This window comes from Ammodytes marinus, assembly GCF_949987685.1.
Source record: "Ammodytes marinus genome assembly, chromosome: 13".
In the NCBI taxonomy this organism is placed as follows: domain Eukaryota; kingdom Metazoa; phylum Chordata; class Actinopteri; order Uranoscopiformes; family Ammodytidae; genus Ammodytes; species Ammodytes marinus.
Window position 1 is genome coordinate 26,314,763 of NC_137217.1, and position 14,194 is coordinate 26,328,956.

The window sequence follows — 14,194 nt, forward strand, 5'->3', positions numbered from 1 at the left end:
CCCCTCGAGCTACATGCATGTCATTTGGTCTGCTGGTATTTGCTCATTCATGCAACTCGAAAACCTGACGAGAATTTAGTTTTTCTGCTGCTCTGACCATTTAAAAAAAAAAAAGTTTTGCCACTCTGTCTCTCTTGCCTTTGTAATACTTGGAAGGTAGTCATTTACATAACTGATGCTTGAATGTCAATGACAAAAATGTCAGAATTACAGTAGCACATAACTTTTACCCGCAAATGTTAATGATCATGTTTGTAAGACACTTCTACTGTAGATGAAAATAAATAAAAAAACTACACAAAAATTACCACTTACACACTACACCTCACATAAACAGCACACTCTTTTCAGTCAGTTGGGTGTGTAAAAAGGCCTCCATACATAACATGCACTGCACCGTATAGCCTCTTGTATTTACACATGAACACTCACAGTAGGCCGTTCATGTGTTCGGCGGTGGGGGAGACATAGTCGTCGTCTTCACTAGTGAGACCCAGCTCTGTGCCGTAACACTGGTGTACGATGTGCCACAGCTCTTTGGGGGACAGAGACTGCAGAACAAACAGAAAGCACTTCATTAATAGGTCATTAGGATCAATGCAAATAAGTGATTTACGGATGTCTGCATTTACAGTGTTGGCTTCGTGTTGCCAATATTCACTACAGAATGAATCCAAAGCTATCATTTTCCTGCATTCATGTTAAGTTTGATATTATATAAAGACAGTTGGTACAGACTCTTACCCTGATTACAAAATACATAGGGGTGTAATTCACTAGTGTGGGACAGCTCTGTTAATTCAATATTGTGTGCAAGTTTTGATCAATTCTTACTGGCCTATCAATGCCAGTAAGTTCTGTGAATAGTGGTCAACATATACAAGGGGACATCCAGTAAATGATAAGTAAATTAACCAATTCCAGGCATTGAAATAGAATCACCATCTTGTAAAATTGACACCCGGCGTTTCCTCTCGCTGCGTTTCTGCTCAAGCGCTGTCCCATTAAATGTCTCTATTCGAACTCGGCAAATAACAGTGATTCAAATGATTCTTCCAAGCCTGTGTTTGTGTCCATCTCCTGCCTGTTGACACTGCAGTCTATTCTAAGATGTTAACTACCAGTTGTGTCTCACAAGGCAGCAGCACAGACGCCCAGGACTGTGGGTTAGGGTGAGGAGTTTTTTTTTACCTTGTCCAACAGAGCGTTCTGCCAGAGCCGGAAGATCATCATGAAGCTGCGATCCCTTGCTCCGAAAGATGTGAAGAAGTGCTGAGAGGGGGAATATGAGAGAGGCAGGAAGGAAGAGAGGACAAACATGTGTTTTGACTGATGGTTTCCCTCTGTTGGGATGTTTGCTTTGCCACAGGCAGTGGACATAAAGTGGAGTCAGCTCATTCCATACTGCTTACACTGGCAAAAGGCCTAATGTAAAGTAAACACTATCAACACAGCTTACACTTATCATGTAGCCGCACTTAACTTGAACTGTGAAGGGTAGATAATGTGCTAATAATCTACAGTTTGCTTATGTTAACTATAGGACCCAGTGTTATTTGTGCTCCAGTGTTACCTTCTCATTGTCAGTGGTGATCTGGATGGCGTTTGGGATGAGCTTGGCAGTCTTCTCCTTGGTCATAGAGGTCACGTCCTTTAGCAGAATAGTGATCTGAACAGGGAAAAGAGGGTTTAAACTGTGTGTGTGCTTCAGCGTGTACTTCTGTGTGCCATAATCTTATCTCACCAAGGCCCTGAGCGTATCTATATTGATCTGCAAACAAGTGCACTGAATGGGCTTATCTGATTGCAGGTGCGACATTAACCGGGTTACGACCAATATGTGTTTGACTGTGCGCGTGCAAATGTGTACACAGTGGGTGCATGACTCACAGTGGTTTCCCAGCGGAAGATGTTACTGTAGAAACAGAGCCAGTTCTCTGACAGGTAAAGGCGGCCCTGGAGCAGTATGTCCTTCTGCAGAGCGCAGGAGTAGTCTGAGGAAAGGAACAACACAAGAAAACTAGTCAATGTTTTTTTTTAACTTAGCAATCATTTTAACAACTCATGAGGTCAATTTTAAAATGTCTGGCTATTAAAGCAGCTCTGAGTAACATTTAAATATATTTTAAACAGCCTCATGTTTCCTCTCATAATCATAAATTACCTTTAACAGCAAACGAGACCATCAGTGCAAAGAAAGACGTTTTTATATAGTTTTTGTTACTGCGTTTGGTCTGGTCGCACACCCAGTCCGATTTTCGGTTCACACGTGCATGCTCTATGGTCACATATCCATATTGGTCGCAGATTTCAGTGTGGCGCAGCAACGCGATTTGAGAAGCCTATCCCTCCAGGTGAGGGAAGGGGAGCGGGAGCCTTGTTTGAGACAGTTATTTGTCGTCATAATGACTGATAACGGGGCTGAACCACCAAAGAAAAAAAAGAAAATGCAATGAAGAAAAGCTAAAAGGGAGAGTGATTGGCAGGGGCTGCCAACGTGCCATGTTACTCGTAGTGGCTTTATAACATGTCTTCTTTCATACTAAATTAAAAAGGTCCAAAATGTACATTTAGGGGTTTCTATTACTAAACGTTGTCTCTTTGCCGCTGTTCATTTTGCCTTCTTAAACACAGGTATAGCTCGCACTACATGAGTTCAGCACACACACAGAGTTGTATCCTATGGCAACACATCCTTGACACCTATGTGTCTCACTCACCCACTATAAGTCGCTCTGTGTCCGGAAGTTTCTTAAAGAGTTTGCGAAAGTCCTCGTTCCGTTGTTTGTACGTAGGACTGAGAACCTGCGGGTGAGGAAAGGAGAACATGTTATTCTACTTCACAACTACACTGTGTGCACAATTATTAGGCAAGTGAGGATTTTCGCCATATCATAATTTTTATGCATATTTCCCAACTTCAAGCTGTATAAACCTAAGTGCTTATTGGATTTAAGCATACCAGGTGATGTGTATTTGTGTAATGAGTTAAGGTGTGGCCTAAGGAGATCAACACTCTATATCAAGGTGTGCATGATTATTAGGCAGCTTCTCTTTCTCAGGCAAAATGGGCCAAAAAAGAGATTTAATGGACTCTGAAAAGTCAAAAATTGTAAAAAGTCTTTCAGAGGGATGCAGCACTCTTGAAATTGCTCAGATATTGGGGCGTGACCACAGAACCATCAAACGTTTTGTTGCAAATAGCCAACAAGGTCGCAAGAAACATATTGAGAAAAAAAGACGCAAATTAACTGCCAGAGATTTGAGAAGAATCAAACGTGACGCTACCAGGAACCCATTATCCTCCAGTTCTGCCATATTCCAGAACTGCAACCTACCCGGAGTGCTCAGAAGTACAAGGTGTTCAGTACTTAGAGACATGGCCAAGGTAAGGAAGGCTGAAACCCGACCACCACTGAACAAAACACACAAGTTGAAACGTCAAGACTGGGCCAAGAAATATCTGAAGACAGATTTTTTTTAAAGGTTTTATGGACTGATGAGATGAGAGTGACTCTTGATGGACCAGATGGATGGGCCCGTGGCTGGATCAGTAACGGACACAGAGCTCCACTTCGACTCAGACGCCAGCAAGGTGGAGGTGGGATACTGGTATGGGCTGGTATTATTAAAGATGAGCTAGTTGGACCTTTTCGGGTTGAAGATGGCCTCAAAATCAACTCCCAAACCTACTGCCAGTTTCTAGAAGATACTTTCTTCAAGCACTGGTACAGGAAAAAGTCTGCGTCTTTCAAGAAGACCATGATTTTTATGCAGGACAATGCTCCATCACATGCATCGAAGTACTCAATTGCATGGCTAGCCAATAAAGGCCTTAAGGATGAAAAAATAATGACATGACCCCCTTCCTCACCTGACTTAAACCCTATTGAGAACCTGTGGGCCCTGCTTAAACGGGATATTTACAGTGAAGGAAATCAGTGCACCTCTCGGAACAGTGTCTGGGAGGCTGTTGTTGCTGCTGCACAAAAAGTTGATCGTCAACAGATCAAGAAACTGACAGACTCCATGAATGGAAGGCTTGTGACAGTTATTGAAAAGAAGGGTGGCTATATTGGTCACTGATTTTTTTTTTTTTTTTACATGTCGGAAATTTTTATTTGTACATTTTGAGTTGTTTTATTATTCTCACTTTAACAGATGAAAATAAACAATTGAGATGGGAACATTTTAGTTTTTTTATTTAGTTGCAGAATAATTCTGCATACCAATAGTTGCCTAATAATAGCAAAACATAGATACATTCTCGTAAGAAAGACAAAACCTCATTTTTACTTTCGTAAACATTCAGGTTTAGGTTCTTTAACATTTTGGATTGACCGAGAGCACTGTAGTTGTTCAATAATAAAATTAATCCTCTAAAATACAACTTGCCTAATAATTGCGCACACAGTGTATAGCCTTGGGCTCAACTGGGATATTAGGTCAAGTGAGTCAGTGGGATGAACATTATAATTTTGTTCAACATCAATGATTAGCATTTTTTACTCTGTCAGCTAGTTCCAATCGCCTGGAACCTTAAGCACACAAACATCAGCAGAGTTAAGTACCTAGGGTGAAAATGCCTAATGAGGGGCTGTTAATGTGTACTTACATTGTACCAGCTCTGCATTTTCTGCAAAGAAAAAGGACAGCATATTTAGTAGGGAACAGCACTCAAAGTTACCTACGACATTAAGAATGTTACAGAACTATATGATTTTATACAGGTATGGAACAAATCTATCATCGTATATGTTTAAGTAAAAAAAACTGTGATGCAATATTTGTAAGCATGTGATCCTGCCAGTGCAGTCTTTAGGCTTAGCATGTTACGTGACCTTGAGGTTTTGGAGGTTTCAGTGGTGTCTCAATCACTGGCACTTCTCCATTTTAAAAAGGTAAGTGTCTTTGACCAGTTAATACTACACAAAATACAATAAGCCTAATATAAAATAATAATAAGTGAAAGTGTTAACAAAGCCCTTTGGCACACATAATTACGAAGGCAGGTTTACAGAGGGCAAACATGTTAATGTTTTACAATATGTTGACAGAAATAGTGAACAATGTCATTGCTCTTGCGGTTAAGATAAAAAGTAATAAAATAAAAACACTTATCCTTCCATGTCTAGTAGCAAAAGTTTTTTAATATACAACCTTGATCCGTGGATATTGGGACTTACCTTGGCATTGCGGCTGAAGTGGCGAGAAGCGAGTGGGTATGCGGATGTGAGGGAGGAGGCAGAGGGTACGGAGGGCAGGGGGCTGTCTGGACCTCCTCCTCCTCCTCCAGCACTCCTCTCTCCTCCTCCCTCGCTCTCACTGGCTCTGCTTCCCCCAAGGACCCTGCGCCGCAGGGAGGGAGAGCTGCCAGGGGTGCTGCGTGGAGAGTTACTGGCCGTACTGGAGACAGAGAGAAAAAAAGGCAGATTAAAATGTGCTATGTGTAATAAAAGTGTGTGTTTTCTAACATCTAGTGGTGTAAAGTCTAGATTGCAACACTCCGTCTCAATCCCTTCCGCTTTGAGAATTTACCGCAGCTACGGTGGCCTTCAAGGACAAGAAGATAGTATCCAAAGAGGGAGCTCTTTTCAGATTGAACGCTTAATTGTACTGTTTAACATCCTTTACATCATATGAGTAAAGGCTGCAGGCATTTTCCTATTTCCTGCTACTGAAGCCCAAAGAAAGGCCACATTAAGGACAGTGTTATAACTGATTTTGACTGGTACAGCTGCCAGACAGTGAGTTAATTTAAAGCAGTTTAGTAATGGATCATAATTATTTATTATGTCCGATCAAGAAAGTAAACACACAGGATCTGCTGTTTCAGAACTACGGACAGTTTGTGCTTTAATTACAGACTTTTAATCAGATTTTCTTGAGTAAGGAAAGCACTTGAAGAATTGCGATTAAGCAACATTAGACAAACACAAGGTCTCAAACGATAAGCAAATTGTCACAATGTGATGTAATCAAGGACCACCCACTACTACTCTATAAACCAATTTCAAGACAACACTTCACCTCCAATTGCCATTTCTTATATTTTGCATTTAATACACAGATATTCCCCACATGGTTTTGCCGCTACTGTCCCCATCATGCTCATCCTCTTGCCATCTCATACTCAGGTCAGTGACATGGGAAAATGACTATATTCATGCAACAACACTTCAACCCTCTGTATGTAAAAACAACTGCAGTATTCACATCAGTCAACTTCAAAATGTGCCTCTGTCTTTCAAACATACACTCATTTATTTGCAATTGTTTGATCCATTATCCTGAGCTGACACAATGAATAAGATGTACAGTAGCTGCTAGTGACAGCTACAAATCATTAAACTCCATTAAATTAGACTGATGATGAATAGTTTGCTCACTCACTCAACACTAACAGTGTACTGCAGTCCCTCCTCCTGGACTACTGCCCATTACTTTACTTTACTAATTTCATTTATAAAGCCAGACCAATAATTGATAACTTCATTGTCTTCCATTGAAGCAATCTGTTCTCCACACAGTAAGTAAACCACCTCTTTTCTCAAACTATCTACTTTTAACCTTTGCTTTATGTTCCATAGGGTTAGAATGAATGAATAGGCCTATCAGTATTCACACACCTCATTATTTTGAATGGCTGCCTCTTTCTTCTGGAATAATGTACAGAAAGAACTTGAAACAGTCACATTTTTTGTTTTACCTTTAGATTAGACGTTTGTCTGAAGTGAACTTTGTCTATACTTGTTTTGTGTCCAGCAGTTGTCTTTGTCTGTATTGTTTGCATGTCCCATTGTATCTATGTTGTCAATCATGTTGCCCTCTTGGCAAGGTCTGTCTTGAAAAGGGGACTTCATTTACACAGTGACAGCATTGAATTATGTGTGTGTGTGTCACAAGTAGGCCACACCACAGCTCAGACCCTGTCGTCAATATTATTGAAGTTGACAGTGAAAAGAGCTGAAGAGAGAGAGAAAAAAAAGGGATGGATGGAAAATTATCATCTCCAAAGCAACACCACGAATTGCTGGAAAAAGGAAGATGGTGGTCGGTCCATGAAAACATGTCCTCGAAATATGACGTTATCTATTGCAGCAATGTTAATCAAGGCGGCGTAATGACAAGCAGCATTACGCTATCTTTAGGTTAACGTGTACAAGGCCAGAGGGGGTGCTCTAAATAGGCTAGTTGTGCGATCGGGACACTGGGTGATATAAAAATCTGTGCCAGCGTGTGTTTACCAACCAGGGCTAAATCCGTCAACAGCGCACATCAAAAACTAGTAAACGTCTGCACTGCCAGGATTTTCAGACACCAACATCCAGCTTTTCCCACAGTCCATGGCTCTCCCTCTGGCGACGTCAGGCTTAATATTGTCCGCCCGATCATCAGCTAATTGGCAGCTAGCAGCCCTGGGGCAAGCCAAAACAGTCTAGTCCAGCGATCTCGTTTCAAACCCTACACATTGACCAACACCTAACGAGACGAGTCAAAGTCAAACATGAGTCATCGAGAAGAATTACACAGCTCAAGAAGCGCTAGATTGAGCAAGGATGGAGGCTGCTGCTACAGTAGGTCAACGAAACGGCATGAAGGAGGAGTAGGGGAGGGGGCTTCAGACAGACAGTGAGCTGAGCTCCGACAGGACGAACGTAAACAACACATGGTTCGCTGCAGTTTAAACAGCGAATATCATACCGTGGCTACACACCTTTACCACCCATATCATCAGTAGGGTTTGCAGGCAGTGACTCGTTTATCCAAACCACATAATCTATGTACAGATCAATGCATGGAACATGCTATTCATCACACTAAAGCAGACTATTTGCATTTCTCCTTCTCTCTTTTCACTTACTCGAACATGTCATGAGGCGTTTGCGATCCAACAGATATCCACAAAAACACACACACGTTGCTGCTCTCAATATGGCATCGGTGTTCCTTGTGTGTGTTGTATGTGTGTGAAGCTAAAGCAAGCCAGACTCTACGGCGTTGTGTGTCCGCTATGCCGCCTTGTTTTCTTCGCTTAGCTTCGGGTTAGTAATGCGCCCATCGTCCATCGTTCACCGGTCCACCGTCCCGCGGTCGGTCGGATGTTAATTCCCCATGGTGGCCGACGCCCCTGCACCTCTCAACCGGATACCGGACGGACCGCTGCACGCTACGCCGCTAGCAGGACCCGGTAACGGGCTGCGGTCTCTATGTCCATCCGTAATCCCCTGTGCTACTAGGGAGAGGAGGGAGGGAGGGGGAGGAGGCGGTTCCATGTGTTGAGCGAGGCCTTGCTTTTCTTTTAACCATGAGGTGGTGCTAAACAGGGGGCACCGATAAGGAAGATGAGGCAAAGTTAAAACTGAGGGGGCTTATCTGATTTCACAGGAAGCATTAGCTCACAGTCAGCGGGCCTTATTAACCTTGTGAACACTGCCCTTTTCCTCAAGTCAAACACCGATGTCTGCAGGATCTGCATGCTTCTTAAACATCTACCAAACATCAAAACAAGCTTCAGCATTAATCTCTCCCCTTCAGGTACTGTTTTTGTACCTTTATGATAGAAAATTAAATGTACTTGGATTGGATTTTGGACATTAAGACAATAAAAATGTAGGCTAAAACATGACTAGCACTACAGAGAGACACCCATCCATGGACTATAGTGAATCCACCTGGACAAGGCCCAAAGCCCAGAGCCCATGCAATCCCTTAACCCTCTATCTCTGTCCATCCCTCTGGATTAGAGTCCACATCATAATCCACGCTGTGCTGAGCCAGGCCCACATCTCCACCATTCTGTCTCCCTCTGCGTAATCTGCTTTTCTGAGGTTCACCAATGGCCCATGATAAAGTCAGAGCTTCATTGGCCGGTTGGAAACTGAAGAAATGGTCAAGAAAAAGACAAAGTATGCGCCTTAAACGAATAGCAGAGATAATGTACAGGTGGTGGGTACAGTACACACAAGATGTTATCGTTCCAGACTTGTGCCTTTTTTCCTCCTGCAAACAGGAATTTGAACAAAGCGAGCAAGAGAAATAAGAGCGGGTGTGGTTGTAGTACTTCTATGGGAGAACATATTCGTGATGTCTTGGACAATTTGGAGATTATACATTTACGGTCTACATGTACTACGGTGCAAAATTCTAGAGTATAGGGAACACACTATATCCATAATACAAAATAGACACATGAATATGACTCTGCCATACTGAAATACTGACTGGAAGAATGTCTGTAGTTACGTTACTGTCATAAGTGTACTAATCATCAGATAGGGCACACAAATTGAAAGCACACCATGTTCAGCAGGAGAAGCAACAAGGCTGCAAGCGGCGGAAAGAGATGTCACAGTTACAACCAATCAATATCAGTCAGCAGATCACTGCATTGTGGATTCAGCTGTGCTCAACATCCTCTGCAACGACGGTTAGAATTTGCCCCCAGAAAAACTGACTGCGTTCTCTCAGTTTAGTCAATTTTGTTTGCCAAAATGTGTGTGCATTGGTACAGTGTATATTTTTATACATCTGCTCAATAATAGAGTGCTGATCGATGAAAGAGTTGCATTGATTATATAAAAAAAAAAGATGCAATGTTTCATCCTCAATAACAAGTCAATAGGGTCTAGATGAGAACATTCCAAACCAGGTATCTGATTGCAATTGCTTTCGTCACATTTCCGACGCTCTTCGGACTTCAGACTGTCCGCCTCGGCAAAGTGACACATGAGACATTTTGGTTTAGAGACGTCATGGCAAGAGATAAGAGCTTCGCAGATAAGCAACATCTTAAAACAGAGGCCTTTAATGTACAAGTTTGTGAAGCTAAAACATGTGATTGTTATTATGACAACGACGTGTATGTTAAATGAAGTAGAACAGGGTCTCTGTGTATAACTTCCCCTCCGGCTGTACTGTAGAAATGCATTTGTGCTACTTGTGCAAACCCAGTGAAAGCAGCTTTACATCAGGGAATCTGGTGACCGAGACGTTCAAAAAGGACAACACAAAGTATACATTTGTCCCCAATAAAAATCTTTCAACCCCCAAACATTCAAAAGGCTGAGAACAAAACAGTGCAGTCAGCAAACGAGCATCTAGAAACCGAAGCATTCAACAGTTATTGACCAGTGATATGAGGAAACAATTGACATATCCACTTAATAGATCACTTTATAGATTATTCACCCATAGACATACTACGATACTGACCCGTTAGCCATTCTGAGCTCCCAGCTTTGGCAACAGGCTATCAAATTATTTTCACCAGCTGTCTCATACTAGGTACTCACACACACACTGTACAAGCGGATCTGCCACTTATCGCCAAAGTCTACACACAGATATTTTGGTCCAATACAATCTGATCTACTCCTCATATAACATTTTCAATTTGACTGAAGTGGAAACGGACAGCAACACAAGCCTCAACTAAAAAGCCAGTTTTAATATACTTCATCATTTGTTACTTTGTTCCCTATACTATTTAAGCCTCGCATCTTAGATCTTTTGGCATCTTTTCTGAATCACGTATACATTTCCCATGAGCAGTGTCCACACTGGACGCTCATGAAGACTGGGTGAAGACCAAGACAAGTCATTTGCTGTGCACCAGCCTAAGTATTCTTCAAAGTGTGCCTAAGTAAGGAATGATCAGGATAAATGTAGTATAAAAAAGCCCTGTTCAGAATCCCATAACATTCGAACCAACGCTATAACATGGAATAAGCCATGCATTTTACAACAGTCTGACAGGTCAACGTGGGTCTTTAGACCTGTGCCTGCATCCAACCCATGTTTAAAGTGGATCCGACACTAATTTGCTAAATTTAAAATTGAGAATGGACTGTTTTATAGTATGTTTAAAGTTACTGTGCTAATTTAGGATTTATTTAAGGATTACCAAGGCTATATAGTACACATTTGCAAGACTAACATAGATACTGCTCTTTCAAATATCAAAGATACTTGAACATGGTCCTTAACTGTGAGCAGCTATTTAGGGCTGTCAAGAATGCAATGGTGTTGTGCAAAGTAGGGTTCATTCTTATGCCTTTAATTAAATAACCCTAATTTGCTGGAACCTTATTCTGAAAAGACGCATGTGTTAGCAGCATTGACTAAACATTGTTGGAACATAAATCTTTTCATGTTATTTTAGTTGTATAACATTGTTATTGTTTAAAAATAGATAAGTCCACTCTCAATCCATCATTGTAGGGGTCATGACTCAGATTTGGATATTAATTTGAATTCATATCCAGCAAAATTATATAAGTGGTCAATAAATGGATGTGTAAATGAAGAGGACAAGGGCGCAGCTGTTCATACTGAGCAGAGAATCATCCTCTGCTTGCCCTCTGTAGCCCACTGCAGTGTTGCCCCTGAACCTCTTCTGATTGGACTCACATGACATCATCAGACTGAGAGCCCGCTCCAATTGGTTGAATGTGATGTCACGCTTCAGAGGAAGGATAAATGGCGCAGGAACCACGCCTCCAGCTCCTTACGACTGGTCCAAGCTCTATTTTTCCTTGCTGCCACAACAGCGGTGACACTTCAGTTGTTTATAGTGTACATAGTGTACACAACCTTACTGTTTCGCTCATTTAGATTCTCACTCTTTCCTTATAGTAACATATTAAAAACACTAGTAAATTGCAGGTCATGTGCATTATGTATGCTTTCTTTGTTTTAAGTTAAGGGTAGCAAGGGCATTTCTTGCTTGATAACTAAACTCTATACTATCTCAGTGTTGACCTGCTTTTTAATAATCATCAGCATTTCATGACTCAACTCAACTTAATAAAAAGGTGGAGTTAGGGATTCTGGAGAATTCTTTTCAGAAAAAAATCAGTGAAAATCTCCTCACAATCCACTCAGTGTGTGTGCTTTAAAAAAAGAACAGTGTCACTGTCAATACACAGCCTCTGTAAACTTGTATGTAAACAAAGGAGGCCCACTAGGAAGAAATATTCACCGATTAAGACAACAAGCATTCTCCAAAACTGCTGACTTTTTAATCTGGATTTTCTCTCCTCACTGTAGTTTTATCTTTGACTATCTGGGAAGTGGAAACCTGCTCCAAAACAGTCTACCTTATGTGGCATTTTGAGAAAAGTCAACTAAGCGTATATCTGCTAAATGTGAGGCCTTACTATTCTCTACCAGCATGCACAAATGAGAAGTCGTTGCAGGCAAATCTGGTCTCAGTAGGCCTGAATGCAAATTGGTTGAAGTTTAACCGAGCTATAAAATCAGAATACCCACGAGACAGTCAAACGTATAGTGCTGACTGTGTGGACACTGTGTTCTAAACTCAAACTCTGTGTAGAGCTGCTGCTGCTGTAAGATAAATGAGCCCCTCTCTGCAAAGAGAGATCTGTCAGCTGCATACATGAAAAAAATATATATTTACTTTGATTCTCTGCTCATGTCATGAGACGGTAAACATTATGCTTCACACGCACACACTAGCACTTTATTCCATTCATTCTTGTATGATATTATTTTTCTAATCTGGTGGTTGTGGTTGATGAATCCAGAACACTAACCTGCAGCTGTCCCAGTCAGACTCTCTGCTGAGCAGGCTCCTGAGGGACCAGCGGGAGCGCCGGCTGGGAGAGGGACTACGAGAGCCGGAGCGTGACGGAGGCAGGAGGAGTAAGTCCTGTGTGGGTCTGTCCTGACCCGTCTCCTCCTCCTCAGCCTGACTGGCCACAGAGGGAGAGGGAGAGGGGCTGCGCTGTTGAACGCTGCCCTTCTCCGCTGTCTCTTCTGCTACAATTTGTGTTTTTTTGCCCCATTGTCGCTTCGCAACGCAGCCTTGCTCTTCCTCGTTGCGTTTCTTGGTTCGGGTCCGGCTGCGGTGGAATCGGCCGTGGCGTCCCGAGCGTGGAGGTCTGGGGCTGGGCGAGCGAGACCAGGACTCTGTGTCCGAGGACGGCGGCAGGACATTCAGCGTCGGTACGGAGAGGGGCTGAACCATAATGAAACTTTCGCATCTCTCAGGAGAGGACATAGCCATCTTCAAAGTTTACCGGGGCTCAATTTTCTGCCCCCGCTACTTATGGTTCCAGTCATTCGTTTAATGTTTTTCAAAAAAGCACATCGAGAACTCCCTCTGGGAAAATCAAATCATTCCGTCATTCATAATCCTTGACTTATAAAAGAAACAATAATTAAATATTATTCAGTGTTCTTCATATTACCTGCAAACTAAAGGAAGTGTCACCACAGTGTCGTTAATGTCGTCACAGTGGAGTCACTGTCATCACATCAGACTGTTCCGCAAATGTGATGAAACCGCTAAACCGTTTCCAAGTTAACGGTGAGAGTCGGGTGACTTTACATTCAACGTGATGAATCAATGAGCAATGCAGCTCGGAAGAGGCCGGTCAAATGATCCCTCAGACCTTTTCAATGTGTTCTTAGGCAATCCATTACCAGCTGTCCAGTCTGCATGTTGGCTAAAAATGAATGAAAGGCTCCATCATGCCCCTTTAATTTGCGAGAACTTATGTTCTCTGTCCAGTGTCACCCTCCGTATTCAGTACTCCACCGCTCTCCTCGGACCTCTGGCAGACTTCAAGCTTGCATTTGCATTGTAAGGCTCATCTTTTGCAAGAGTGGAAGTCTCAGACAAAGACAGAGCTGTATCTGGGACCTGAGGAGTGAAAAGAGCAGAAACTTTGCATTTCAAAAGGCTGGCCTACATCTGACTCACACTTTTCTAAATGTTTCATATTTATTTATTTTTTTAAATGTGGATCGTTAAACTTCCCCACTAAAAGCAAAGATTGCGTGGCTTGAACTATTTCTGTCTGGTCTTTGATACTCTCCGCTCTGCCAGTTCTGGGAATATGAGCTATCAAATGACAAAGATGATGATGATGTGCAATAAAATACTGTTCCCATAAGAAGGCCGATCAATAAGGATTCGTTTATGGTAGGGTAGTTTTTATTTGTTATGTGCATTCTTCTGCCCATGTTTGGAGGATTGTTCAATTAATTGAGTAGCACTATTCAAGATGTTCTCCCTTCAATGAACTCAGAAATTGCAAAAGAATGATGACTGACACCAGTCACTGTGCGTTTATCAGTGGACAGCAAATGAGAAATGTCATCACTGTGTGTTGCAAGGAAAGCTCAGTGAGAACAAATCAGTCCCAGGACAAAAAAAACTAAGAAA

General features: G+C 42.1%; 1 protein-coding gene across 1 annotated transcript in view; it reads right to left on the bottom strand.

Moving 5' to 3' along the window:
* Positions 1–14,194, bottom strand: part of gramd1a (GRAM domain containing 1A) — a 29,419-nt gene that overhangs the window by 14,096 nt on the left and 1,129 nt on the right. The window contains exons 2-8 of the mRNA XM_080039794.1: positions 5,187–5,406; positions 4,616–4,636; positions 2,721–2,805; positions 1,891–1,994; positions 1,574–1,669; positions 1,192–1,272; positions 433–551 (exon numbers count right to left, since the gene is read on the bottom strand). Of these exons, the coding sequence (XP_079895920.1) occupies positions 433–551; positions 1,192–1,272; positions 1,574–1,669; positions 1,891–1,994; positions 2,721–2,805; positions 4,616–4,636; positions 5,187–5,406 (726 nt within the window). The remainder of the gene's footprint in view (positions 1–432; positions 552–1,191; positions 1,273–1,573; positions 1,670–1,890; positions 1,995–2,720; positions 2,806–4,615; positions 4,637–5,186; positions 5,407–14,194) is intronic.